Below are 27,583 nucleotides of genomic sequence, written 5' to 3'. Positions count from 1 at the left end.
CATGAACCACCTAGATCAAGATTTTTACTTAATAAATGGACTGTTACTGGTCTATCATGATCTAAGAAAAAAAGGAAAAAATAAAATATTAAAAAATAAAAATAAAAAAATAAAATGGATCATAAAGATCGCTTATAATGTTATTTAAGATATGGTTCACAGGCCACTGCTGGTCCATGACCTAGCTGTTCCTGTTTAGTGGTGAGATAAATACAAAAATTGAGTGTAAGCTTTTAGAATGTTTTACAGAATTTGATACAGCAATATTCGAGTGTGCACTCATTTTTGTAGTAATTGATTTTTATTGTTACTGCAAAAGTATTGCTCCATGACCTGATTGGGATATTGTAAAAAGCAGCCTTATCAGCCTACCTATTTAAAAGTACATTGAACTGGACAGAGTGCTGTGTATCTGTAGTCGCAGCTGCTCTGGAGGTTGAGGTAGGAGGATTACTTGAGTCCAAGAGTTTAAGTTCAGCCTGGGCAACATAGTGAGACCACTGTCTCTAAAAATGAGTAAAGAAAATAAAAATACATTCACTTGTGAAACTCTGAAATCTGAGACCAGTGATTTAGTACTTAATAAGTATAAGGCACTTACTAGCCATCAAGCACTGTTGTAAATGCTTTGTAAAATTTTTCGTTTATGCACATAGAATTTCTATAGCCTTTCTTTCCTGCTTGTTCTTCTGGATCAGCATGTCATTGTGTGTCGTATAATAAGAATATAGAGCTCAGTAAGACCATTACATCATTTATCATAGATTTTGTATTTCAGTTACCTTGTAGGTAGCAAATCATACTGTTAACCTTCTTTGTTTAAAATTTTGAGGTCTCTATCCTTTGAGTAAGTATTGAGCCCGTCCTCCCTTATCCAGTTTTTATATAATTGAAGTTTTGAATCTAAGTGTAAGAATTTATATGTATACCTTATTCCTTCTGAATTAAATCTTCATTTTGGCTCATTGTTAGTCCTGAAGAAGTGTTTTTTTTTTTTTTTTTTTTTTTTGAGACGGAGTTTCGCTCTTGTTACCCAGGCTGGAGTGCAATGGCGCAATCTCGGCTCACCACAACCTCCGCCTCCTGGGCTCAGGCAATTCTCCTGCCTCAGCCTCCTAAGTAGCTGGGATTACAGGCATGCACCACCACGCCCAGCTAGTTTTTTGTATTTTTAGTAGAGACGGGGTTTCACCATGTTGACCAGGATGGTCTCGATCTTTCGACCTCGTGATCCACCCGCCTCGGCCTCCCAAAGTGCTGGGATTACAGGCTTGAGCCACCGCGCCCGGCCTCTGTGTTGTTTTTTAAGCTTAGTTATGTCAGTAATCCATCAGTTCTCCTTCCATTGTCTGTAAAATTGATGATCATAGCTTTTATATCTTTAGTCAAGTTACTGATTTTAAAATCTTCAGAACTCTATGGTATGCCATTAGATGTTTCTTGCCATTTTGACACAGTTCCTTTAATCAGTTCATTGTTGACATTAGCTAATGCATCTACTTAATTCTACGGTGGTTGGACCTGTCTGGTAGATTGTAATAAAGAATGTGGGATAACAAGTGGTAAGGAGAATCTGCTTTTAGATCATTGAATTTTAAACTTGAAGGTTCATTCTTCCCATTTGCTGGCTGCCACAATAATCTTTAGAAAAAAACCTTTTCCCCCTTCAGAATGTTAAGAAAATAACTAGACATTTGTGACGGTAAATAGATACACAAAATAGATGAGGTTTTTATTAAAGTGTGATGTTTATTCTTCAGCATCTGTTAGACAGTTCCTCCTGTGTATTGAATATTGTTAGAGGAAAATGGATCATCTTTGTGGACCCAGAGTCTTGATAGAATTAAGGGCGGTAATTTGGGATGGAATTTCATTTTCTTTCCTTTTCCTTGTGGAAACTACCACTTTATTCACTGGTGATCATCCTGTTAACTAAGGAAAAGTTTTATTTTTTTTTCCCCTTAGCTTGCTGAACTAAAGCAAGAATGTCTTGCTCGTGGTTTGGAGACCAAGGGAATAAAGCAAGATCTTATCCACAGACTCCAGGCATATCTTGAAGAACATGGTGAGTACTTTGTGGAGGCAGAGTGATGTGAGTGAGGGGATTAATTTTCAGGCTTTGACACTTAGAAGATTTCTTCTTCTTCTTCTTCTTTTTTTTTTTTTTTTTTTTTTTTTTAGGTCATTAGAGATTTAAGCTCTTAATAGCATTGAAATCTTTTTTTTTTTTTTTTTTTTTTAAGAGGGAGTCTTACTCTGTCACCCAGGCTGGAATGCAGTGGTGAAGTCTCGGTCCATTGCAACCTCTGCCTCCTGGGTCCAAGCAATTCTGTCTCAGCCTCCCAAGGAGCTGGGACTACAGTTGCATACCACCATGCCTGGCTTATTTTCATATTTTTCAGCATATCAGTAAGGCTGGTGTAGAACTCCTGACCTCAGGTGATCCACCCGCTGTGGCCTCCCAAAGTGTTGGGATTACAGGTGTGCACCACCATGCCTGGCCAGAAAACTCAATCATCTAGAACAGTTGTTACAATATAAAGACATAATTCCCTTTTTTAAAAGATGTCATTTTATTTCAGCGTATTATTTAAAAGGTAGCATGATAATACAAGTATCATTAAGCTAGGAATTGGAAGGCTTGAATTCTAATTCCTCTTAGGCCAGAAATTCACTAGGTAACTTTGGACAGTTACTGGTTTTTAAAATTTTATTATTATTTTTTGAGATGGGGTCTCACTCTGTCACTTATGTTGGAGTGCAGTGGCATGATCCTGGCTTATTGCAACTCTGCCTCCCAGGCTCAAGTGATCCTCCCACCTCAGCCTCCCAAGTAGCTGGGACCACATCGGCTAAGTTTTTGTATTTTTGGTAGAGATGGGGTTTCACCATGTTGCCCAGGGAAGTCTTAAATTCCTGAGCTTAAGCGATTTACCCACCTTGGTCTCCCAAAGCTCTGGGATTACCGGCCTGAGCCACTGTGCCTGGACTTGGACAGTTACTATTTAAAGTTCCAAGTGTTTGTTCCTGATCTATGAAGTAAGACTATTGTCTGGACCCTTGAAATCCATAAACTAGGTAATCTCTGGTCCTTTCTGACACACTCCAATTCTGCCTTTGAAAAAAATACCCATTCTTCATCTTTTTCATCTTGTACAGCCTTCTTATTTTGTTTATTTATTTTTTGTTACCCAGGCTGGAGTGCAATGGTATAATCTCGGCTCACTGCAATCTCTGCCTCTCAGGTTCATGTGATTATCCTGCTTCAGCCTCTTGAGTAGCTGGGATTATAGGTGTCTGCCACCATGCCTGGCTAATTTTTTGTATTTTTAGTAGAGATGAGGTTTCACCATGTTGGCCAGGCTGGCCTCAAACTTCTAACCTCAGGTGATCCACCTGCCTTGGCTTTCAAATGTGCTGGGATTACAGGTGCGAGCCACCATGCCCGGCCTTCTTGTACGACCTTCATCTCAGGTTGTACAAGTCTCCTCTCTTAATTTTTATTTGCTTGCTTTTATTTCCATTCCTCATTTAACTTCCTCCTCAACCCATTTAGGCAACCATTCTAATGTGTTTGGATATATATATATTTGTCTTTGTCCTTGTAAACTATGTAGTGTTGTTTGATAGCATGTTTTTATTTATATAATTGGTAATTATGTTATTGGCCATAGCCTTTATTTATTTATTTATTTATTTTTGAGACGGAGTTTCGCTCTTGTTACCCAGGCTGGAGTGGAATGGCGCAATCTCGGCTCACCGCAACCTCCACCTCCTGGGTTCAGGAAATTCTCCTGCCTCAGCCTCCTGAGCAGCTGGGATTACAGGCACACGCCACTATGCCCAGCTAATTTTTTGTATTTTTAGTAGAGACGGGGTTTCACCATGTTGACCAGGATGGTCTCGATCTCTTGACCTCATGATCCACCTGCCTCGGCCTCCCAAAGTGCTGGGATTACAGGCTTGAGCCACCGCGCCCGGCTAGCCTTTATTTCTTATTTTTTTTTTCAGTAAGTGTTGTGTTTTCTTAAAGATGTGTTCACATGGAATGTGACTGTATAGTTATCTAGTCTGTTGATTCTAATTCCTGTATAGCATTCCATGATGGGTAACCACCACATTTCACTTAATTCACTCAGTGACAGAAACCTATATTGCCACCAAGCCTCTGCTACTATCAGTGACACTACTTACAGTATTATATACAGTAATACTCTATGTATATAATAGGAAATAGCATATATTATACTACAGGTTAAGTATTCTATATTTGAAATGCTTGGGATCAGAAGTGTTTCAAGTTTTAGATTTTTTTTGGATTTTGGAATATTTGTGTGTGTGTGTGTATGTGTGTGTGTGTGTGTGTTTGTGTGTGTGTATAGGCCAGGCGCGGTGGCTCACGCCTGTAATCCCAGCACTTTGGGAGGCCGAGGCAGGTGGATCACGAGGTTAAGAGGTCGAGACCATCCTGGTCAACATGGTGAAACCCCGTCTCTACTAAAAATATAAAAAATTAGCTGGGCATGGTGGCACGTGCCTGTAATTCCAGCTCCTCAGGAGGCTGAGGCAAGAGAATTCCCTGAACCCAGGAGGCGGAGGTTGTGGTGAGCCGAGATCGCACCATTGCACTCCAGCCTGGATAACAAGAGCGAAACTCCGTCTCAAAAAAAAAAAGAAAATATGTATATATATATATATATACACACACACTCACACACACACACACACACACACAGAGAGAGAGAGAGAGAGAGAGATCTTGGGGGTGAGATCCAAGTCTAAACAAAAAATTCGTTTCTTGTCCACATATCTGAAAGTAGTTTTATACAGTAAAATAATTCTGTACATGAAACAAAGTTTTGACTGTGACCCATTGCATAAGGTTAGGTGTGGGGTTTTCCACTTGTGGTGTCATATTGGCCTTCAAAAAGTTTTAGATTTAGGAGCATTTCTGGTTTTGAATTTTCAGATTGGAGATGCTTACCCTGTAGGATATAGTATACTATATATACTAATAGTATATAGTATATAATTAAGAACTACTTCTTTTATCCTCTTATGTTCCTGTGAAAGTGTTTTTGGAGTATATGCCCAAGAGTGGTATTGCTAATTATTATTATTCATAAATATATACTTAATATGACTAAGAGCTTTCAAATTGTTTTCCAGAATTGCTCTGTAGCTCTACAGTCTTATTACTAGTACATAAGGTTTCTTGTATATCCACAAACCTAAACTTGGCACTATCCTATCAAGTGGCCTAAGTTTTGCTAATTAGTTGACTGTTTTATGTTCTTCATGAAAAAAGTTTAAACATTTCATGATTCTTTGGGTTTCTTCTTTGCCTGTTTTTTAATTGAGGTTCCCATAATTTGCTTGTTGGTTTGCAGGCATTTCTTTTATATTCTAATAACTATTCCTTTGTTGGTTTTAGACACAAATCTCTTCTTTGGCTGTGCGGAGTGGTTTATGCCTATAACTCAGCACTTTGGGAGGCTTAGGTGGAATGATCTCTTGAGGCCAGGAGTTTGAGACCAGTCTGAGCAGCATAGTGAGATCCCATCTCTAAGAAAATAATTAGCTGGATGTCCTGGTGTGCACCTGTAGTCCTACCTACTTAGGAGCTAAGGCAACAGGAACCCTTGAGTCCAGGAGGTGTGATTGTGCCACTGCACTTCAGCCTGGGTAACAGAGTGAGACCATCTCAACAAAAACAAATATCTTGTCATTTGTCTTTAAGTAGAAGTACTTAATTTTGAAAAGTCTTTAGTTTTGCATCTCTTACTTTTGCTACTGGGTTGTTTTTCTTTTAAACAAAATTTCCCCACAACTAAATCTCAAAAATCTCAAAGATATTATTCACATTACTTTTTTTGTTTGTTTGTTTTTTCGAGACGGAGTCTTGCTCTGTCACCCAAACTGGAGTGCGGTGACATGATCTCGGCTCACTGCAACCTCTTCCTGCCGGGCTCAAGTGATGCTCCCACCTCAGCCTCCCCATTGGCTAAGACTATAGGTGCATGTCACCATACCCAGCTATTTTTTGTATTTTTTATAAAGACGAGGTTTCACTGTGTTGCCCAGGCTGGTCGCTTGAACTCCTGGGTTCAAGCCATTTATCTTCCTCTGCCTCCCAAAGTGCTGGGATTACAGAGTAAGCCACAGTGCCCAGCCCCACATTACTTTTTAAATTAATTCTCTAGTTTGACTTTACATTTCTTTCTTCAGTCCAACTGGAGTTCACATTTATAATTAATGTTAGGTAAGATCTGGTTTTATCTTCTCCAGATGTAGCAGATTTTATGTGCATCAGTTTCTGCCTTCACTTTTGGATTTTTGGGGGGAAAACAAAGTGATTATAATTTTAACCTTGGTAAGTGATCAAGATGGTTTTGTAGCAGGGCTTGACCTGAATATTTTAATATTCTTTAGCTGAAGAGGAGGCAAATGAAGAAGATGTACTGGGAGATGAAACAGAGGTGAGTTGGATAGAGTAAAGTTAGTGTCTGATCTGGTAATGTGCTACTGCCTTGGCCACATTGCTTTAACATTAGTCATTGGAGGACTTCGATGTAAACTTTTTATGGGGAGCATAAGATTGGTATGAAGGTTCTGAGAGACTGGTTTATTTTAAAGTTCTGTTGTTCTTCTGTTGATAGATATTTATTCTTTAGATTTATGTTAACCACCTTGTTTCATTTGGTTTTAGGAAGAAGAAACAAAGCCTATAGAGCTCCCTGTCAAAGAGGAAGAACCCCCTGAAAAAACTGTTGATGTGTAATTATCCCTTTTCTATAATCTGAGTACAGAGCAGACAGCTCTTTTTTTAAATTGTGTTTAATGTTTAACTCTGTTTACCTCTTATATGTTCCCATTGGCCTTTTCATTTCTGATTAGATTTTTTTTTTTTTTTTTTTTTACAAGGGGCTACTTCAAAGTACTTGGTCCTAGTGAAGCAAAGCAAATTTTCTCTGAGTTATGTAATAGGTAATTAGGAGCAAGCGATTTCAAGACCAGACATAGTTTAATTCTCCTAGCCTTTGTTGTTCTTTTGTAGGGTCACCATAATAGATTATTCTGTTACTCTATAGAGAATCTGCACAGTTCTCTATATGGTGTAAAACTATGTAAACTGTTAACTCTTTTTTTTTTTTTTGAGACAGGGTCTTACTGTGTCTCCCAGACTGGAGTCCAGTGGCATAGTCTCGGTTCACTTCAACCTCTACTTCCCAGGCTCAAACAGTTATCCTGCCTCAGCCTCCCAAGTAGCTGGAATTACAGACCTGCGCCACTACTGCCCAGCTAATTTTTGTATTTTTCTTTCTTTTTTTTTATCCTCCCAGGACGAGTGGCACTCCACACCGGACCCTGGTCCCGGCAATTTTTGTATTTTTAGTAGAGATGGAGTTTCACCATGTTGGCCAGGCTAGTCTTGAACTCCTGACTTCCAATGATCCACCTGCCTTGGCCTACCAAAGTGCTGGGATTATAGGCATGAACCACTGCACCGGGCCCATTCTGTTAACTCTTTATAAGAGTTTTGCAGTTTTCTGTAAAAGTATAAAACTGAGGCCAGGCCAGTGGCTCATGCCTGTAATCCTAGCGTTTTGGGAGGCCAAGGCGGTTGGATCATGAGGTCAGGAGTTCAAGATTAGCCTGGCCAAGATGACGAAATCCCATCTTTACTAAAAATACAAAAATTAGCTGGGCATGGTGGTGGCCACCTGTAATACCAGCTACTCTGGAGTCTGAAGCAGTAGAATTGCTTGAACCTGGAGCTGTAGGTTGCAGTGAGCCGAGATTGTGCCAGTACACTCCAGCCTGGGCGACAGAGGAAGATTCTGTCTCAAAAAAAAAAAAAAAAAAAAAAAAAAGTAGAACTGTGTGTAAGGAGTTTTGTAAGGGAGGAGGGTGTTGGATAGAGGTTACATTTCTCAAGTAACACTCTGTTCTCTCTTGCTTTCTGATTTACAGTGGAGGAGGGGAGGACAAAGTACTAGAGTAGAAAGTAGATCTTGATTTGTTTAAACTATTCCACAAAGGTGATCCTAAACATCTTTAATTTGGGGCTTTTTCCACAACTCTCTGGCCATTTTGTGCTACAGCACATTAACAATAGTTGAGTCCCTTTTAACATTTTTGTTCTTCATAGCTGTGTTAATGCATTTAATTATAAAAGGCTATATATATATATGTGTGTGTGTGTGTGTGTATATATATATATATAAAATTTTATTTTTTGATAAGGAGTCTTGCTCTGTTGCCAGGCTGGAGTATGATCTCAGCTCACTGCAACCTCTGCCTCCTGGATTCAAGTGATTCTCCTGTGTCAGCCTCCCGAGCAGCTGGGACTACAGGTGTGCATCACCATGCCCAGCTAATTTTTGTATTTTTTAGTAGAGACAGGATTTCACCATGTTGACCAGGATGGTCTCAATCTCTTGACCTTGTGATCTGCCCACCTTGGCCTCCCAGAATGCTGCGATTATAGGCATGAGCCACCATACCCAGCCAAAAGTAAATATGTTTACAAGTAAAAAATCAGTACGTAGAGGAGTATATCAATTAAAAATTAAGTAGTCTTTGTATCCATTCTCATTTGACTTTACTGAGGTTTTTAGAACAGTACATTCTTTTGAAATATTTTATATATGGAGTCTGTATGTGCATGTATGTACATATGTATGTATGTATGTGTATATATAGATACATGTATACACACACTATGCACACCGTTCCTTGATTTTATTTCATATCTGGAAATTTTTTATCTCATAATTTTCTTATTTAAGTGTTATATGCTAGGCATTGTTCTGAATGTAAATAGTTTCTTTTATTTATTTATTTATTTTTTTGAGACGGAGTTTCGCTCTTGTTGCCCAGGCTGGAGTGCAATGGCGCGATCTCGGCTCACCGCAACCTCCGCCTCCTGGGTTCAGGCAATTCTCCTGCCTCAGCCTCCTGAGTAGCTGGGATTACAGGCACGCGCCACCATGCCCAGCTAATTTTTTGTATTTTTAGTAGAGACGGGGTTTCACCATGTTGACCAGGATGGTCTCGATCTCTCGACCTCGTGATCCACCCGCCTCGGCCTCCCAAAGTGCTGGGATTACAGGCTTGAGCCACCGCGCCCGGCCGTAAATAGTTTCTTTTAATCCTCAGTAGACCCTATAAAGTCAGGATAATTATCCTAGGAAGTGGTCTCTTTTGTTTAGCTTGTTACTATCGGAAATTACAAGTATGTACAAAAGTTATGAGACTAGTATAATAGACTCTCATCTACCAATAACCCAGATTTACTAGTTATCAACTTAGAACCTTGTTGTTTCTAGCATTTAATAGTATTCCAGGCCGGGCGCGGTGGCTCAAGCCTGTAATCCCAGCACTTTGGGAGGCCGAGGCGGGTGGATCACAAGGTCAAGAGATCGAGACCATCCTGGTCAACATGGTGAAACCCCGTCTCTACTAAAAATAGAAAAAAATTAGCTGGGCATGGTGGCACGTGCCTGTAATCCCAGCCACTCAGGAGGCTGAGGCAGGAGAATTGCCTGAACCCAGGAGGTGGAGGTTGCGGTGAGCCGAGATCGCGCCATTGCACTCCAGCCTGGGTAACAAGAGTGAAACTCTGTCTCAAAAAAAAAAAAAAAAAAAAAAAAAAAATAGTATTCCATTCTGTGGGTAAACAGTAATTTATTTCATCAGTCTTCCTGTTGATGGACATTTAGAGTATTCATAAAAGCCAAAAAGAAATATAGTTCTGCATTTCTTTTTCTAATTATTTATACTCACAAGTATAACCATAGGGTAAATTCCAAGCAGTGCATTTGCTGCATCACAGGGGATGTAACATATAACATTTTGATATCTTTTTGTCAGATATTCCTTTATTTATTTTTTGAGACAGGGTCTCACTCTGTTGCCAAGGCTAGAGTATGTGGCACAATCTTGGCTAACTGCAGCCTCCGTTTCCCGGCTCAAGTAGTTCTCCAGCCTCAGCCTCCCAAGTACCTGGGACTATAGGCACAAGCCACCACACCTGGCTCTTCTTTTGTAATTTTTGTAGAGATGGGGTTTCACCATGTTTCCCAGGCTGGTCTTGAACTCCTGAACTCAAAGCTATCCACCCGCCTTGGCTTCCCAAAGTGCTTGGATTACAGGTGTGAGCTACCATGCCCAGCCTGTCAAATATTACTTTCTAAAGCCATTTAGTTATCTTTCCATCATAAGATGTTTATTATTAGATAGAGTGTCTTGAAAAAATGACGTTTCGGGATAGCTTTAAAACAGAAATGTTACAGGAATTTCTGGGATAAGAAGGAAGATCAGGTGAATACCGTGATAATTGGCTTGTAGAGGTTTGAAAAGTTTAAAGTTCATTATTCATAGAATATTTAAAATGTGCATTTTCTTCTTCAGGAGGCTTTAATTATGTTAATGAATTTTGAAACAAGGAAATTGAAGTGTGTGGGGATCATTTAGCTTTTTAGAGGGATACTTGTGGTTAGACTGAAGTATGTACAGAAAGATTCTGGGTCCCTATATTTCGGGGAATGTTGTTTATGTGATTGGGTAGGAGAGAAATTTATGTGAAGAGTAGAAATTTCCCATGCATCCCAGAATTTGATGTTTATTTATTGCTTGAGTTTAGTTATGCCTAAGGGAATTGGAATAGAACAGAAGGAAGCTTCCCTTCTGGGGTTCCCTTTCTGCCAGGAGGTGTACTGCATTGACTGTGCTTCAGAATGGGAGTGGGGAGGAAGTCATTACACTGGGGTTGATGGAGACTACTTCTCTCTTGATGGCATTGGACTTGAAGTAAAACATTAAACTTCTCTTGCTTTTTGTGCCTAAATTATAAGACAAGGTTAGGGAAGGATGGCCAAGAAATGGGAAGCATTTAGAATTTTCTTTAATAGTCAGAATAGTCAGAGCTAGTTTAGATTCTTTGACTGTTTAAAAGGAGATCCCCTTATTCATCTTTGGCCTGAGGGTCCTCAAAAATATACATTTCTAGTTTGACCCCCCCCCGCCCCCACCAGCCAAAACAGTTACATATTGTAGGACTTAGTTATGGTCAGCAGGGGGCACCCATTGCTTGTCTGTTGGTCCAGGGATTTCCAACAAAAGGGTGAAGGAGAGAGTAAGTTCTTGTTCCAGAATTGCTTCCTCTGAAAATGTCATTAAACCATTACTACCATTCAGGGCATCAAATGGGAAAAGTGTCCGGGATATTTGAACAAAAGCTGTCCATGTCTCTAAATGAGGGACCTTAATGAGACTGGTTATGACCCACAGTTTTATGGGAGTTGTTTGGTGGAGGGTTAATGCCCTTCCATTTATCCTGGGTACTTCCGAACTTTGTCTCCTGCCCCTGTGGTCCCCTTTCTTTTGTTTTCTCTTAAGCTTTTGACCAGTAACATGTTTTCCTAATTCAAACTCCCCTTAGACTTTTTTATTCCTACCTTTGGCATTTTTATTTGTTCCACTTTGACTGTTTCAGCTAGAGCTACATTCCCCATGGGAGAAATAAGGGATTTTTAAAAGAAGGAAACCAGACCTTGTAGAGTACTCATTAATTGTTGTGATGAACACTGAGAGCTGGTACTTAAAGGTGGGTTGGAAGGCTACTCATTAGTTCAAAAGTAAATTAAAGGCCAAGTACAGTGGCTCATGCCTATAATCCCAACACTTAGGGAGGGTGAGGCAGATGGATCATTTGAAGCCAGGAGTTCTTGACTAGCCTGGCCAACATGGTGAAACCCTGTCTCTACTAAAAATATAAAAATTAGCCAGGCATGGTGGTGAACGCCTGTAATTCCAGCTATTCGGAAGATTGAGGCAGGAGAATTGCTTGAACCCAGAAGGTGGAGGTTGCAGTGAGCTGAGATCACGCCACTGCACTGTAGCCTGGGCGACGAGCAAAACTCCATCTCAAAAAAAAAAAAGGGTAAATTAAGAAGTTCCTAAAAGCAAATGAGATGGTTTCTGGTGTCCTTTGTGTGCATCCCTTTAGCCCAGTATATTTAACCAGACTTCTTTTCTTATTTCTTTATTATACATTAGCTAAAGAAGCTTAGTTTGTCATTTGAACTCTTTCCTCTCAATAGATGACAGTTAAAAGAACCAAAGCTTTAGTGGACTTCATGTTTCTTTGGCTTAAGGGGTGGCAGAGAGATAATAGGGCAGAGAACGGTGACTCAGGTGAATTCTTACACATTTCTAAGATTGTGGTTTAGAATATCAGTTTTCTCATTTAAAAATATCTCTTTCTTTTCTAGGGCAGCAGAAAAGAAAGTGGTGAAAATAACATCTGAAATACCACAGACTGAGGTAGGTATTCTGCTCCCTAGTAGAATAGTCTCTACATTTCTCTCTCACTTTTCGCCTTTGTTATATCTGCATCATCCTCCAAAATTTATTCACAGGTAGAAAATCAGTATTGACAGATTTTGGTGTTGATACGTTTCTCTGCCAACTGTTCTTTGGAAAATATTTGGCTGGCATAGCGAGTAGTCATTCTTGAAGCTGTAGTCTTTTTGTATGTAATTCTATGATCTTAACAGTGACTCTCTTTGAGATGTTTACAAACCTAGGATTAGAGTTTGGGAGGATTGTACCTTGAAAATATATTGCTAGATATGACTTTTATGTTGCTACTGGCCAGTAGATGAGATTGAAATTTCTCTGGATTTGTGGTGCAGGTCTGTGAAACCAGATTCTAGTTGAGATCTTGTGTTCAGTATCATACTTTCAAAGTAGAGAATTATTAAACTGTTTTAGAATAGCACAAAACAATACTGCTTCATTTTTAACTGAAAGAATACCACTAGTGTTAGAACCAAACTGTTCCTTTGATCACTTTTCAAAGGTCAGCCAAACAGAGCTTTTGACTTCTTGGCTTCATTCATAATATAGGTTTTACTTTTATTCCTCTCTTTTCTTTTTGAGGGCATGTAATAATAGTCTTTTTGTGTTTGCTTTCTGGAAAGGGCTGTTAAGTCCTGCTGTGGACACAACCTGATATCATCTAGGATTGTCAGTATTTTCACTTTAGACCCTAAGAAATTACTCCTGATGTTTTTAGGATACCTACCTCTGGCTGGGTGGGGTGGCTCACACCTTTAATCCCAGCGCTTTGTAAGGCTAAGGTGGGTGGTTCACTTGAGGCCAGAAGTTCGAGATCAGCCTGGCCATCATGGTGAAATCCCATTTCCACCAGAATTACAAAAATTAGCAGGGCACAGTGGTGCAATCCTGTAATCGCAGCTACTTGGGAGGCTGAGCCATGAGAATTGCTTGAACCAGGAGGAGGCTGAGGTTGCAATTAGCCAAGGTCACGCCAGTGCCTTACAGTCTGGGCAACAGAGTGAGATTCTGTCTTTTAAAAAAGCAAACAAAACAAAACAAAACAAAAATTACCTCGGACTAACTTTCTTTTTTTCTTTTTTCTTTTTGAGATGGAGTTTCGCTATTGTTGCCCAGGCTAGAGTGCAATGGCATGATCTCAGCTCACCGCAACGTCTGCCTCCTGGGTTCAAGCAATTCTCCCTCAGCCTCCCAAGTAGCTGGGATCACAGGCGTGTGCCACCACGCCCAGCTAATTTTTGTATTTTTGGTAGAGATGGGGTTTCTCCATGTTGGTCAGGGTGGCCTCGAACTCTTGACCTCAGGTGATTACCCACCTTGGCTTTCCAAAGTTCTGGGATTACAGACGTGAGCCACCGAGCCCGACCATGGTTTAACTTTCTTAAACCATAAATTGACTTTTTAATTTCCTTTCTTTCATCTGTTTTCACTTAGAGAATGCAGAAGAGGGCTGAACGATTCAATGTACCTGTGAGCTTGGAGAGTAAGAAAGCTGCTCGGGCAGCTAGGTGAGTGAGTGTCCCCAGCCTTTTGGGCCTGCAATAGTGATGTTGTAAGGTAAAGAGGTGTGATCCTAGGTTTTAGATGTAATTGTTGATTTAAGTAGAATAGAGGCTTGCTGAAGGACATGAACACTTTTTTGACCCTATTCAGAACATCTCTGCTGATTTGGATATCGTAGCTATAGATTGGGTTTTATTGAGAAGGGTTTGTGTAAGAGTTAAAGCCAGGAACTGACTACTACTACTAATTCTGATAAGGCTTCCTTTTAGCTTAATCTCTAGACTTGGTAAGAGGGAGAGTAAACTGAACCTCTTTCATGGGGTTGTTAGAATTAGCTAATGATTGCAAGGCTTGAGATCACAAGCAAGAAGTGTTATATGTATACTTGGCATGCAGACAGACAACCAGGAGTGTGAACAGCTTCCTAAAATTTAGTTTGTTTTTCTTTCTGCAGGTTTGGGATTTCTTCAGTTCCAACAAAAGGTAAGAGTACAGAGATAACTTCTGAGAAAGTTATCTTTATATTCTTTGTTTTCTGGTATAACAGGTTTCATTTCTCCAAAATAAGGTAAATTTGCTAGCCATAGAAATTCTTAAGAGATTTTAACTTTCACGTCTTTGCTTTAGGTAAAACATTTAAGTAAATGTTTTTTTGTTTTTTTTTTTAAGTAAATTATAATTTAGGTAAAATTATACTTAAGCCGTCCTGGGCAATTAAGAGAGATACTGAATGTTATGAGAGGATAGGAAGTGCCAACATTTGTCTTCCTTTTCTTGAATATCTTCAAAGAAGTTTCTCTAGTACTTTGCTTACCTATTCTAGGGTCTCATCTGCATAAAATTATTGCACACTATCCAGTGTTATACTGGCTGTGATAAGTGATAAAAGGAAAAAGAGTATCTTCAAACTTAACAATTTTACTTCTAGGAACGTATAAGGAAAGTCTTGAATGTGCTTAAAGAGTTATTCTCAAGGATTATCACAGCATTATTTATAGTGATCAATTACTGGAAACAACCAACTATACAACAGAGAATTGGTTTAATAAATGTGTGCCATGGTATAGAAGACAACATTGTGCTGAAATAATATTGAAAGATATTTATCAGAGATATTAATGAAAAGAGTTACAAAATTATAGTAACAGTGTGTTCCCATTTTAGTCATGTAAAAGTGCATCTATAGATGGGAAAAAGGATTGGAAAGATATGCAGTTGACACTTGAACAACACAGGTTTGAACTGCACAGGTCCACTTACACATGGATTTTTTTTTCCCCAATAAATACGGTTTCTGCTCTGTATTTGAGGGTTCATGATAACCAAGTGCAGTTCAAAAATGCAGTATTTGGTGGATGTTAAACCTACAGATATGGAGGAGCGACTTATTGTATCTGCTGCAGGACTTGAGCATGTGTGGATTTTGGTATCAGCTAGTGGGGTGGAGTTGGATCCAATCCCCTGAGAATATGGAGGGATGACTGTATTCTAAATTGTAGTACTCATTATCTCTGGTTGGTGGATTTTTGAATGATTTATTTCTTTTTATGTGTCTGTGTTTTTAAAATCCATACAATGAATATGTATCACTTTTGTAATGAATTAGAGGAACTAGTTATTATTTTTTTTTGAGACACAGTGTTGCTCTCACCCAGGTTAGAGTGCAGGGGTGCAGTCTGGCTTACTGCAACGTCTGCCTCCTGGGTTCAAGCTATTTTCCTGCCTCAGCCTCCTGAGTAGCTGGGACCACAGGTGTGTGCCACCACATCCATCTAATTTTTGTATTTTTAGTAGAGATGGGCGTTTACTGTGTTGGCCAGGCTGGTCTCGAACTCCTGACCTCAAGTGATCCACTCACCTCCGCTTCCCAAAATGGTCAGATTAAAGGTGTGAGCTACTGTGCCCAGCCTGAAATAGTTAATGTTTTTAAGAAAGGGCTGAGTATGGTGGCTCACGCCTGTAATCCCAGCACTTTGGGATGCCAGGCTGGGAGGATTGCTTGAGCCCAGGAGTTGGAAACTAGGTTGAGCAATAAAGTGACATTCTTGTCTGTACAGAAAATTTAAAAATTAGCTAGGTATGGTGGTAAACACCTGTAGTTCCAGCTACTTGGGAGGTTGCAGTGAGCTGAGATCATGCTACTGCACTCCAGCCTGGGGGACAGAGCAAGACTCTTGTCTCAAAAAAAGAAAAAGAACATAGCCCCTTTTCTCAGGAACTTAAAATTTAAATGTAGTTTCCTAATTCAATCCAGTTTTCTCTGTTACTTGTAAGTAGTTTCAAGTAAGAAAATGTCCCTCAGAGATCTTATTGTAGTGTTTTGCTGTGCTTTTAAAAAGAAAAAAATTCTCTAAGTGTTTTAGAGAAAACAATTTTTTTTATGGCTCTTAGTTATATCAAGAGAGATGAAACAAATTATAAAAGGTGGTGTTTTTGTTTTGTTTTGTTTTGTTTTGTTTTGTTTTTAAGAGGCAGGGTCTCACTATATTGCCCAGGCTAGACTTGAGCTCCTGGGCTCAAGCAATCCTCCCTCAGCCTTCTGAGTAACTGGGACTACAGGTGCATGGCTGAAATGCTGTTTGAAGAAAGATAATAGCTAAAATTAATTGTCTGAAAAGGGAACTTGATAAAAAATACAGTTTCAGTGTTACTCATAATTCTGACATCTTATAACTATAGGGTAACTAAAATAATGGAATTTGGGAACATTGAAAAGGAAAAACTGTTTTTTGAGTAAAATCCTGAAAAGTTTGAAGTGAATAATTATTGGCTAGGTTAGGGTTGGGCCTAGAGGCCAATATACTATTTGTTTCTTTTTTGTTGTTGTTTGTTTTTTGAGATGGAGCCTTGCTCTGTCGCCCAGGCTGTAGGGCAGTGGCATGATTTCAGCTCACTGCAACCTCTGCCTCCTGGGTTCAGGCAATTCTCCTGTCTCAGCCTCCCGAGTAGCTGGGACTGCAGGTGAACGCCACGACACCTTGCTAATTTTTGTATTTTTAGTAGAGATGGGGTTTCACCATATTGGTCAGGCTGGTCTAGCGCTCCTGATCTCAGGTAATCCACCAACCTCAGCCAACCAAAGTGCCGGGGTTACAGACGTGGGCCACTGTGCCCAGCCAGGAACCATAATTGCAACTCATGATAGTTCTTGTTTGTCCAGTTGTGATCTCTTTTTTAACAACTTTACTGAGATGCAATTTATGTAATATACAATTCATTCATTTAAAGATATATAATTCATTATTTCTTAGTATATTTACAGGATTGTGCAGCTATCATCACAGTGCTTATCACCCCAAAGAGAAACTCTGCAGATGTCCTCCATTACCTCTCCCTCCCTAGCCCTAAGCAACCACTAAATTCTTTTTCTGTGGAAATTTTCCTCCATAGAAATGAATTCATACAGTATATTACCTTTTGTGATTGGATTCTTTACCTTAGCATAGTTTTCAAGGTTCATTAACGTTACAGCATGTGTCTCTATTCCATTGTATGAGTATATCATACTTTATTTTGGTAGTCATCAGTTGATGGGTATTTTCTTTAACCTTTTGTTTAATATGAATAGTGCTGCTGTGAACATTTATTTATGTACAAATTTTTGTGTAATTATATGTTTTGGTTTTCTCTTGGCTGTATAGCTAGCAGTGGAATTGTGGGAGCATATGTTACTGTGTTTGCCTTTTGAGGAACTGCCAAACACTGTTTTCCAAAGCAGCTGTAACTGTTTTATGTTCCTGCTAGCAACTAATGCAGACATTGCTAGATGCAATTTCTGCCTTTTCTTTGTCATCAGAGGGTAAAGGATATGTGTCCTGTATACTGTTTTCATGTTGCCTAATTTGACTTGAAGACTGTCGACTTTTATCACTTTTAAAAACATTAAATAAAACTTTATTTACTTCCTTAGGTCTGTCGTCTGACAACAAACCTATGGTAAGAAATCATTTTTTATTTCTTACACACCCAGATCTTAATTCTTTATAGCTAACTTTAAAGTTAGTGACTCCTCCTCCCCAGATTAGAGGAAACTCTGAGAACATTAATTTGTTGGCTGTTTTCAGTACAGTGTTGTATGTCTTGAATTTAAAAAATTGTTGGAGATACTGAGAGGTCAGAAAAACTGTAATTGTCACATGATCAGTTACTGCAGATGTCTTTCTTCCCACCACTGTTTTTGAAGGTAAGAATAGATTTTGTAGCCGGGCGTGGTGGCTCACTCCTGTAATCCCAGCACTTTGGGAGGCCAAGGTGGGTGGATCACGAGGTCAAGAGATCAAGACCATCCCGGTCAACATGGTGAAACCCCGTCTCTACTAAAAATACAAAAAATTAGCTGGGCATGGTGGCGCGTGCCTGTAATCCCAGCTACTCAGGAGGCTGAGGCAGGAGAATTACCTGAACCCAGGAGGCGGAGGTTGCGGTGAGCCGAGATTGCGTCATTGCACTCCAGCCTGGGTAACAAGAGCGAAACTCCATCTCAGAAAAAAAAAAAAAAAGAAATATTTGCAGAGACCATGTGAAAATTAAGGATTTTGGACTTGAATTGTAGCCCTGTTTGGAGGTGATGATTTAGACTTGTGTTTGCTTTCTCCTGCAGTGTTTGGCTTCCCTTAATCTTAAGCCCTCCTTATCCTCTTGCCACCTGTGATAAATGCAGGAGGCAGGGCCGAATCTTTCACTGTATTCCAGAGGAGGCCTTTTAATAAGCAGTGGATTAGACGGTGCTGCTTAGTTTTCTAATTTTGCTCATAGGGTATCTTTGATGTTATAGGCTTATTTGAACTCTTAGCTTCAGGCTATAGTTTCTGCATTTTCTGTTTTCCGTTTTGATTTTTAAAAACTGTGTTCTTTCTTTCATGTTTTTAATAGGTTAACTTGGATAAGCTGAAGGAAAGAGCTCAAAGATTTGGTTTGAATGTCTCTTCAATCTCCAGAAAGGTAATGTAGGTTCAATGGAAGTAATGTTTTTGCAACATTAGAGCAGCTTATGGAACCTACGTAGGCTGGAAGTGACCCTCCTGAGAATGTAGCTGGCTACAAATCATTTCATTTCACACACTCCTTTGACTGTCATTTCCTCTTGCTGACTCTTGATTATGTTACAGGAATTCACAAGCTGAGTGTTCTTTTCCCATGGATTGTTTTCATAGCTTTCATCCAGGCTGTTAGAGGATGATCTATATTTCTTGTCTTTGTTTCTTTTTTTTTTTTCTTTGAGACAGGGTCATTCTGTTATCCAGGCTGGAGTGCAATGGTGTGATCACAGCACACTGCAGGCTTGACTTCCCTGCGCTCAGGTGATCCTCCCACCTCAGCCTCTCATGTAGCTAAAACTGTAGGTACTTGCCACTATGCCTGGCTAATTGTTTTCTATTTTTGGTAGAGATGGGGTTTTGCTATGTTACCCAGGCCGGTCTTGAACTCCTGGGCCCAAGGGATCCATCCACCTCTGCCTCCCAAAATGCTGGGATTACAGGCGTGAGCCACTGCACCCAGCCTGAGCATGTTCTGTATTTTTGTTGGTTAAGATGTTGAATTCAGTGATGCGAAGACTTACTACGTCTACTTTAACTTTGCTAATAGGCATAATGGGAATTAAATAATCAGGAGAAGACAGTCTTGTCTTTAGGTTAAAGGTACCTAGAAATACAACTTGGAGGTTCAGTGGAACAAAAATAAGAAAGTTATTTCATTCTTTCTGCCCTTCTGCTAACTGATGTTATTTAGTTTATTAAGCAAGATGACTATGTTTATTATATGGTGTGTGGGGTGATTGGTCCCCTAGGGCTTATTGCCTTTGGAGTTTTGCAGAAAATTATAAGTTGGAGAAAATTATAAGTATTTTTCTATTTGCCTAGAGTGGGTGGTCTTTTAATCTTTGTTGTTTAGAACAGGAACATGTTTCTTGGTTGTCAAAGTGGTGGCAGGGTATTTGAAACCAGAAAAACTATAATTTAAGAAAAAAATCGTGGCTGGGCGCAGTGGCTCACACCTATAATCCCAGCACTTTGGGAGGCCGAGGCGGGTGGATCACGAGGTCAGGAGATCCAGACCATCCTGGTCAACATGATGAAACCCCATCTCTACTAAAAATAAAAAAATGAGCTGGGCGTGGTGGCGCACGCCTGTAGTCCCAGCTACTCAGGAGGCTGAGGCAGGAGAATTGCTTGAACCCAGGAGACGAAGGTTGCGGTGAGCCGAGATCGCAACATTGCACTCCAGCCTGGGTAACAAGAGCGAAACTCCGTCTCAAAAAAAAAAAAAAGAAAAAGAAAATATAAGCTGTTTCAGAGTAAACTGTGAAAGGAGTGAAGTTGGAGGAAAGGGAGTAAGAAATAAGAAAAGTAAGGATTTTTTTTTTCTAGAACTTAGTATTCTAGTTCTACATCCCGGAATTGCAGCTGCGTACATTGTCTGGTGAGAGTTGCCCACTTCTTGTGGTTAACTATTTATTGCCATAATGAGTTGCTACCTAGAGTTTGTTTGGTTGGCTGAGGTTAGCAACAAGGTTAAGTTTGTGTTTATGGAACTGCCAGATGAACAGACTTTTAAAATTTTTTTGAGATGGAGTTTCACTCTTGTTGCCCAGACTGGAGTGCATTGATGCGATCTTGGCTCACTGCAACCTCTGCCTCCCAGGTTCAAGCGATTCTCCTGCCTCAGCCTTCCAAGTAGCTGGGATTACAGGCATATGCCACCACACCTGGCTGATTTTTATATTTTTAGTAGAGATGGAGTTTCTCCATGTTGGTTAGGCTGGTCTCAAACTCCCAACCTTAGGTGATCTGCCTGCCTCTGCCTCCCAAAGTGCTGGGATTATAGGCGTGAACCACTGTGCCTGGCCCAGATGAGCATACTTTTGTCCACCTCAGCCTGCGATTCTGGGTTCCAGCATAGCCTTCTATGTAATTTGGTCACTTGTCTTTAAGTTGGGTAATTGTCTAGGCACAGATTTTATTCAGTTAGATGTGGTGCAAATAGTGGACGTTAGCAAGTAGTGTAGCCGCTTCTCTATCCAGTATTCTAAAGAAGACAATGAGAAACCCACTTTTTGTCATCTCCATTGTATAGGGTTTATCAGCTTGATGTAACTTACGGCCCTGTTTGTTTGCTGATGTCTCTTTAGTGGACTTGGCTACTGATCAATGTAGTATATGAATAAAGAGAGGAAGTATGTGAGAGCAAATTGAGGTACGGATTGAATAATTTTTATGATTGATTACTTTTTTACTCTGTTTTTTTTAGAGATAGGGTCTCACCATGTTACCCGGGCTGGTCTCCAATTCCTGGGCTCAAGTGATTCTCCTGCCTCAGCCTCCCAAATTGCTGGGATTACAGGTGTTAGCTGCTGTACCCAGCCTGATTTTTTTTTTTTCTATATTGTCACAATCTTCTCATTTCCTCTTCTTATTTTAGATTTATGGCTTGAGCATATTACAGATTTAAGGAACCTGAGTCTCTGCTATTTTTCCTAGGCTGACTTTTGTGTAACTGTTTACATATTTCAGTTTTCAGCTCCACTAGTATACTATACACATGTCAGAACTACACAGAAATATAAAGAAATCTCTCTCCCTCCTCCCCACAGCCTCCCCTAAATCATCATCTCCTTTTCCCTCTGCCCAAGAAAAGTCTGTTCATCCATGTTTCTAGCTGAAGTCTCAGTGAATAGAATCCTGTTGGTTTAGGCTAATGGAAAGTGACAAGGCAAAGAATGGCATTGGCATTTACAGACATCTTTTACATAAGAGGCTGTAAATTGTCCTTTTCAACTCTTTGGAACATTTGAGGATAGAGTAGTGTGCCTTTTCTCATAAGCCTCATGGTGATTGTGGACTAATAAACCCCCACACCCCTCCAGCAAAACAAAACTCAGATAAATAACATCTACCTGGTTTGTTCTGATTGATCACCAGCTAGGTTTTCTGTTTTTTGCTTGACTGGTTGTTTTGTCTCTATCTGTTTGCCATGCCTCCCAAGAGAAATAGTGTTTGGGGCAGTGCTATTAGTGAAGGACAGAACTTAGCCTGGCACATAGGAAACTTTTTTTTGAGACAGGGTCTCACCCTTGTCAACCAGGCTGGAGTGCAGTGGCACAGTGACAGCTTACTGTGGCCTCAACCTCCTAGTCTCATGTGATCCTCTTGCCTCAGCCTCTTGAGTTGCTGGGACTATAGGCATGCACCACCACACCCAGCTAATTTTAGTAGTTTTTGTAGTATTGGGGTTTCACCGTGTTGCCCAGGCTGGTCTTAAACTCCTGGACTCAAGCAATCTGCCAGCCTTAGCCTCCCAAAGTTCTGAGGTTACAGGCGTGAGGTTACAGGCGTGGCCAGGTTACCTGGCCAGAAACTCATCTTTGAAAGGAGTGAAGCCTGGTAACATAGTGAGACCTGGTGTTCTATAAAAAGTAAAAACAAATTAGCCAGGTGCAGTATGGCACATGCCTGTGGTCCTGGTACTTAGGAGACTGAGATGGGAGAATTGCTTGAGCCCAGGAGGTGGAGACTGCAGTGAGCCATGTTCATACCACTGCACATCAGCCTGAGTGACGGAGTGAGACCCCGTCTTCAAAAAAAAATCTTTTTTTTTTTTTTTTTTTGAGACAGAGTTTCGCTCTTGTTACCCAGGCTGGAGTGCAATGGCTCGATCTCGGCTCACCGCAACCTCTGCCTCCTGGGTTCAGGCAATTCTTCTGCCTCAGCCTCCTGAGTAGCTGGGATTACAGGCACGCGCCACCATGCCCAGCTAATTTTTTTGTATTTTTAGTAGAGACGGGGTTTCACCATGTTGACCAGGATGGTCTCGATCTCTCGACCTCGTGATCCACCCGCCTCGGCCTCCCAAAGTGCTGGGATTACAGGCTTGAGCCACCGCGCCCGGCCAAAAAAAAAAATCTTTTTTAAAGAAGAGAGTGAGAGATGGATAGAGGGAATAAAGCCAGGTCAGTTAATGTATTTGTAGTCAGAGGATATCAGGTTTGGTAAAAACTAAGTCTGGGCTTGGTGCTGTAGTATTAACTGCTGTGCTAATTTGAATGGAGTGTTTTTTTTTGTTTTGTTTTGTTTTTTTTCAAACATTAGCACCCTTGGGAAGGAAAAACTTCATACTTTTAGGACATTATAAGAAATCTATGAACAGAGGTATTTAAAAAACAAAACAAGTGTAATCCCAGGCACTAAGCAGAAAACTGGAATGTGGTTGATACTATTCTCCTTCCCCAGGAATGTGAGCCGGGTATATGTCACTGGTTCTTGATTACTAGTAGAAGATACAAGCATCTTTTATCCCTATCGACCTTAGTATATCTTCTTTTTTTTTTTCTATTAGAATATTACCAGGGTTTTTCTACTTATAGACCTTCATATAAATAACTGTCCTAAAGAGTTATCTTAAGGCCACTAAACCCTGAAGGATACTTTTCCCGGGTTTATGATTTTTGCCACTCTTCTTTCCTGATGGGTATGGTCTGTGTTAGCACAGTGTCACAATATAAAAGGTTTAGGCTGGGCAGAGAGGCTCACACCTTTAATCCTAGCTCTAGTACTTTGGGGTATCACTTGATCCCAGGAGTTCGAGACCAGCCTACGCAACATAGTAAGAGCCTATCTCTAACACAAAATAAAAATAACCAGGCATGGTGGTGAGTGCCTGTAGTCCTAGTTCCTTGAAAGGCTGAGGTGGAAGCATTGCTTGAGTTCAGGAGGTCATGGCTGCGGTAAGCCATGATGGCACCACTGCACTTCAGCCTGGGCAACAAAGCAAGACCCTACCTGAACAACAAAAAAGAATATAAAAAGGTTGAAAAGAAACCATGCCTCTACCAGCAGTCTTCTTGTTGATGAGGCTGGTGACTAGAATATTCTTGAGTAATTGCAGTGATAATTTTCATGAGCCTTTTGTATTACTTTTTTTTGAGATTGAGTTTCGTTCTTGTTACCCAGGCTGGAGTGCAATGGCGTGATCTCGGCTCACCACAACCTCCGCCTCCTGGGTTCAGGCAATTCTCCTGCCTCAGCCTCCTAAGTAGCTGGGATTACAGGCACGCGCCACCATGCCCAGCTGATTTTTTGTATTTTTAGTAGAGACGGAGTTTCATCATGTTGACCAGGATGGTCTCGATCTCTTGACCTCGTGATCCATCCGCCTCGGCCTCCCAAAGTGCTGGGATTACAGGCTTGAGCCACCGCGCCCGGCCGTTGTATTACATTTTTTATCACCATTGATAGGAGATGAACCGCTTCATAGTGAGAGAGATATTGGACCTGCCTTGTTTTTGAGGAGCTTGTCGCTTAACTGTATTGAGATACCAAAGAGGAAGCTGAGACAAAGTCAATTCAAAGTACAGAAGGGCACCAGTCTTCTAGCATACAGATTTCACTGTAGCTAAGTGAAGGCAGGCTGTTTTCAATTCACTCTCTTCTGGAGAGCCTGTTGTCTTCTAGAGATAGAAGATCATACAGCAGTCCTCCCTTATCTGTGAGTGTGCTTTGTGTTGTTTTAGTTACCCTTGGTCAACCACAGTCCTAAAATATTAAATGGAAAATTCTAGAAACAGACAGTTTATAAGTTTTAAATTGCACACTGTTCTCAATAGCATGATAAAATCTTGCCCTGTCCTGCTTAGGTATGTGAATCATCCCTCTGTCAAGCATATCCCTACTACTTCCCCATTAGAGCAATGCTTGTGTTGAAGTAACTGTTATTTTCCTTAGTATTTGCCCTGATGCACAAGAGTAGTGATGCTGGCATATCATTGTAATTTGTTATAATTTTTTTTTTGAGACAGAGTTTCACTCTTGTTGCCCAGGCTGGAGTGTAATGGCGCAATCTCACCTCACTTCACCCTCTACCTTTCGGGTTCAAGTGATTCTTCTGCTTCAGCCTCCCAAGTAGCTGGGATTGCAGGCGTTTGCCACTATGCCCAGCTCTTTTTTTTTTTTTTTCTTTTTTTGAGATGGAGTTTTGCTTTGTCGCCCAGGCTGGAGTGCAGTGGTGTGATCTTGGCTCACTGCAACCTCTGCCTTCTGGGTTCAAGCAATTCTCCTGCCTCAGCCTCCCGAGTAGCTGGGATTACAGGCATGCGCCACCATGCCCAGCTGATTTTTTATTTTTATTTTTAGTAGAGTCGGGGTTCACTATATTGGCCAGGCTGGTCTCGAACTACTGACCTTGTGATCCGCCTGATTTGGCTTCCCAAAGTGCTAGGATTACAGGCATGAACCACTGCATCCAGCTGTGTTTTTATTTTGAGGCAAGGTCTTGCTCTCTTGCTCAGGCTGGAGTTCAGTGGCATGATCACAGCTCATTGTAGCCTCTACCTCCTGGGCTCAAAGGATCCTCCCATCTCAGCCTCCTGAGTAGCTGGGACTACAGGCACACGCCAACACACCGGGCTAAGTTTTTAATTTTTTTGTAGAGACAGGATCTTGCTGTGTTACCCAAGCAGGTCTCAAACTCTTGGGCTCAAGCGATCTCCCACCTTGGCCTCCCAAAGTGCTGGGATTACAGGCTTGGGCCACCATTCCTGGCCTGTTCTGTTTTATTATTGCTATTAATCTCTTACTGTATCTAATTTATAAATTAAACTTACAGGTAAAAACATAGTATATATTGGGCTTGGTGCTATTTGAACTTTCAGGGGGTCTTGGCATGTATCTCCCTCATGTAAGAGAGACTACTTACTGTACTATGGATTTAGAAGTTGGTCACCAACCTTCTCAGAGGGTCTGTAATTAGGTTTTGTTAGTTTAAGTATGGCTATATAAACCTTTTCTAAAGGAAGAACGATGGGGCCATGCATAAGACATTACCAACATGGAACTTTATAAACCTAAGGAACCATAAACTATGGTGAAGAGTTTGGTAGAATATCTTTTTTTTTGGCGGGGGGAGGACAGAGTATTACTGTGTTGCCCAGCTAGAGTGCAATGAATGGTGCGATCTTGGCCAACTGCAACCTCTGCCTCCTGGGTTCAAACGATTCTCCTGCCTCAGCTTCCTGAGTAGCTGGGATTACAGATGCTCACCACCACACCCTGCTAATTTTTCTTTTTCTTTTATTTATTTATTTATTTATTAATTATTATTATTACTTTTTTTTTTTTTTTTGAGACGGAGTTTTGCTCTTGTCACCCAGGCTGGAGTGCAATGGCGCGATCTCGGCTCACCGCAACCTCCACCTCCTGGGTTCAGGCAATTCTCCTGCCTCAGCCTCCTGAGTAGCTGGGATTACAGGCACCTGCCACCATGCCCAGCTAATTTTTTGTATTTTTTGTGGAGACGGGGTTTCACCATGTTGACCAGGTTGGTCTTGATCTCTCGACCTTGTGATCCACCCACCTCGGCCTCCCAAAGTGCTGGGATTACAGGCTTGAGCCACCGCGCCCGGCCCTATTTATTATTTTTTGAGACAGAGTTTTGCTCTTGTTACCCAGGCTGGAGTGCAATGGTGTGATCTCGGCTCACCACAACCTCCGCCTCCTGGGTTCAGGCAATTCTCCTGCCTTAGCCTCCCGAGTAGCTGGGACTACAGGTATGTACTACCATGCCCAGCTAATTTTTGTATTTTTAGTAGAGACGGGGTTTCACCATGTTGACCAGGATAGCCTCGCTCTCTTGACCTCATGATCCACCAGCCTCAGCCCCTCAATGTGCTGGGATTATAGGGGTGAGCCACCGTGCCTGGCCTCTTTTTATTTTTTTTAAGGTGGAGTTTCTGTTGTTCAGGCTGGAGTGCAATGATGCAGTCTCGGTTCACTGCACCCTCTGCCTGCTGGCTTCAAGCAATTCTCCTGCCTCAGCTTCCTGAGTAGCTGAGACTATAGGTGCACGCCACCATGCCCGGCTAATTTTTTTGTGTTTTTAGTAGAGATGGAGTTTTACCATGCTGGCCAGGCTGGTCTCGAACTCCTGATTTCATGATCTACACTACTTGGCTTCCCAAAGTGCTGGGAGTATAGGCGTGAGCCACCAGGCCTGGCCAATTTTTTGTATTTTTAGTAGAGCTGCGTTTCATCATGTTGGCCAGGCTGGTCTCAAATTTGTGACCTTGTAATCCACCTGCTTTGGTTCCCAAAGTGCTGGGATTACAGGTGTCATTGGTAGAATATCTTTTTTTTCCCCTCCCTCACTCCTTTTTTTTTTTTTTTGAGGTGGAGCTTTGATTTTGTTGCTCAGGCTGGAGTACAATGGCATGATTTCAGCCTGCTGCAACCTCTGCCTCCCAGGTTCAAGTGATTGTCCTGCCTCAGTATCCCTAGTATCTGGGAATACAGGCATGCATCACCACACCCAGCTAATTTGTATTTTTAGTTAGAGATGGGGTTTCTCCATGTTTATCAAGCTGGTCTTGAACTCCCGAGCTCAGATGATCTGCCTGCCTTGGCCTCCCAAAGTGCTGAGGCCGAGGATTATAGGCGTGAGCCACCAAGCCTAGTGGTAGAGTATCTTTAAAGGAAGTAGGGGTAGAAAAATTAGATCCCAGAATAAGTTGGAAAACTAGCCTGCTTAGTAAATTTGGGTATTATTCAAATATACTCAAGCAGCAGTGCCTAGGCTTAGTGTGAAATGTAATTATCCATTTCTTTCTCATATACATAGGACCAAGAAAAACACAGATAGTAGAATTGTAAGTGGAAAAAAACAAAACTCAGTGTAGGCTCCCTTAGCCATTGACACCTCATGATCAAGAGCATTTGGGGGGAATTTC

General features: G+C 40.9%; 1 protein-coding gene across 1 annotated transcript in view; it reads left to right on the top strand.

Annotated features, from left to right (window-relative positions):
- Positions 1-27,583, top strand: part of SARNP (SAP domain containing ribonucleoprotein) — a 64,161-nt gene that overhangs the window by 11,890 nt on the left and 24,688 nt on the right. The window contains exons 2-9 of the mRNA XM_010349936.2: positions 1,966-2,065; positions 6,433-6,479; positions 6,710-6,777; positions 12,279-12,330; positions 13,801-13,874; positions 14,324-14,352; positions 17,780-17,805; positions 18,742-18,810. Coding sequence (XP_010348238.1) covers positions 1,966-2,065; positions 6,433-6,479; positions 6,710-6,777; positions 12,279-12,330; positions 13,801-13,874; positions 14,324-14,352; positions 17,780-17,805; positions 18,742-18,810 — 465 coding nt within the window. The remainder of the gene's footprint in view (positions 1-1,965; positions 2,066-6,432; positions 6,480-6,709; positions 6,778-12,278; positions 12,331-13,800; positions 13,875-14,323; positions 14,353-17,779; positions 17,806-18,741; positions 18,811-27,583) is intronic.

The sequence above is a fragment of the Saimiri boliviensis genome, chromosome 7 (genome assembly GCF_048565385.1).
Source record: "Saimiri boliviensis isolate mSaiBol1 chromosome 7, mSaiBol1.pri, whole genome shotgun sequence".
Classification (NCBI taxonomy): domain Eukaryota; kingdom Metazoa; phylum Chordata; class Mammalia; order Primates; family Cebidae; genus Saimiri; species Saimiri boliviensis.
The sequence above is the reverse complement of the archived record's forward strand: the minus strand, read 5'-3'. Positions and strand labels throughout refer to the sequence as shown.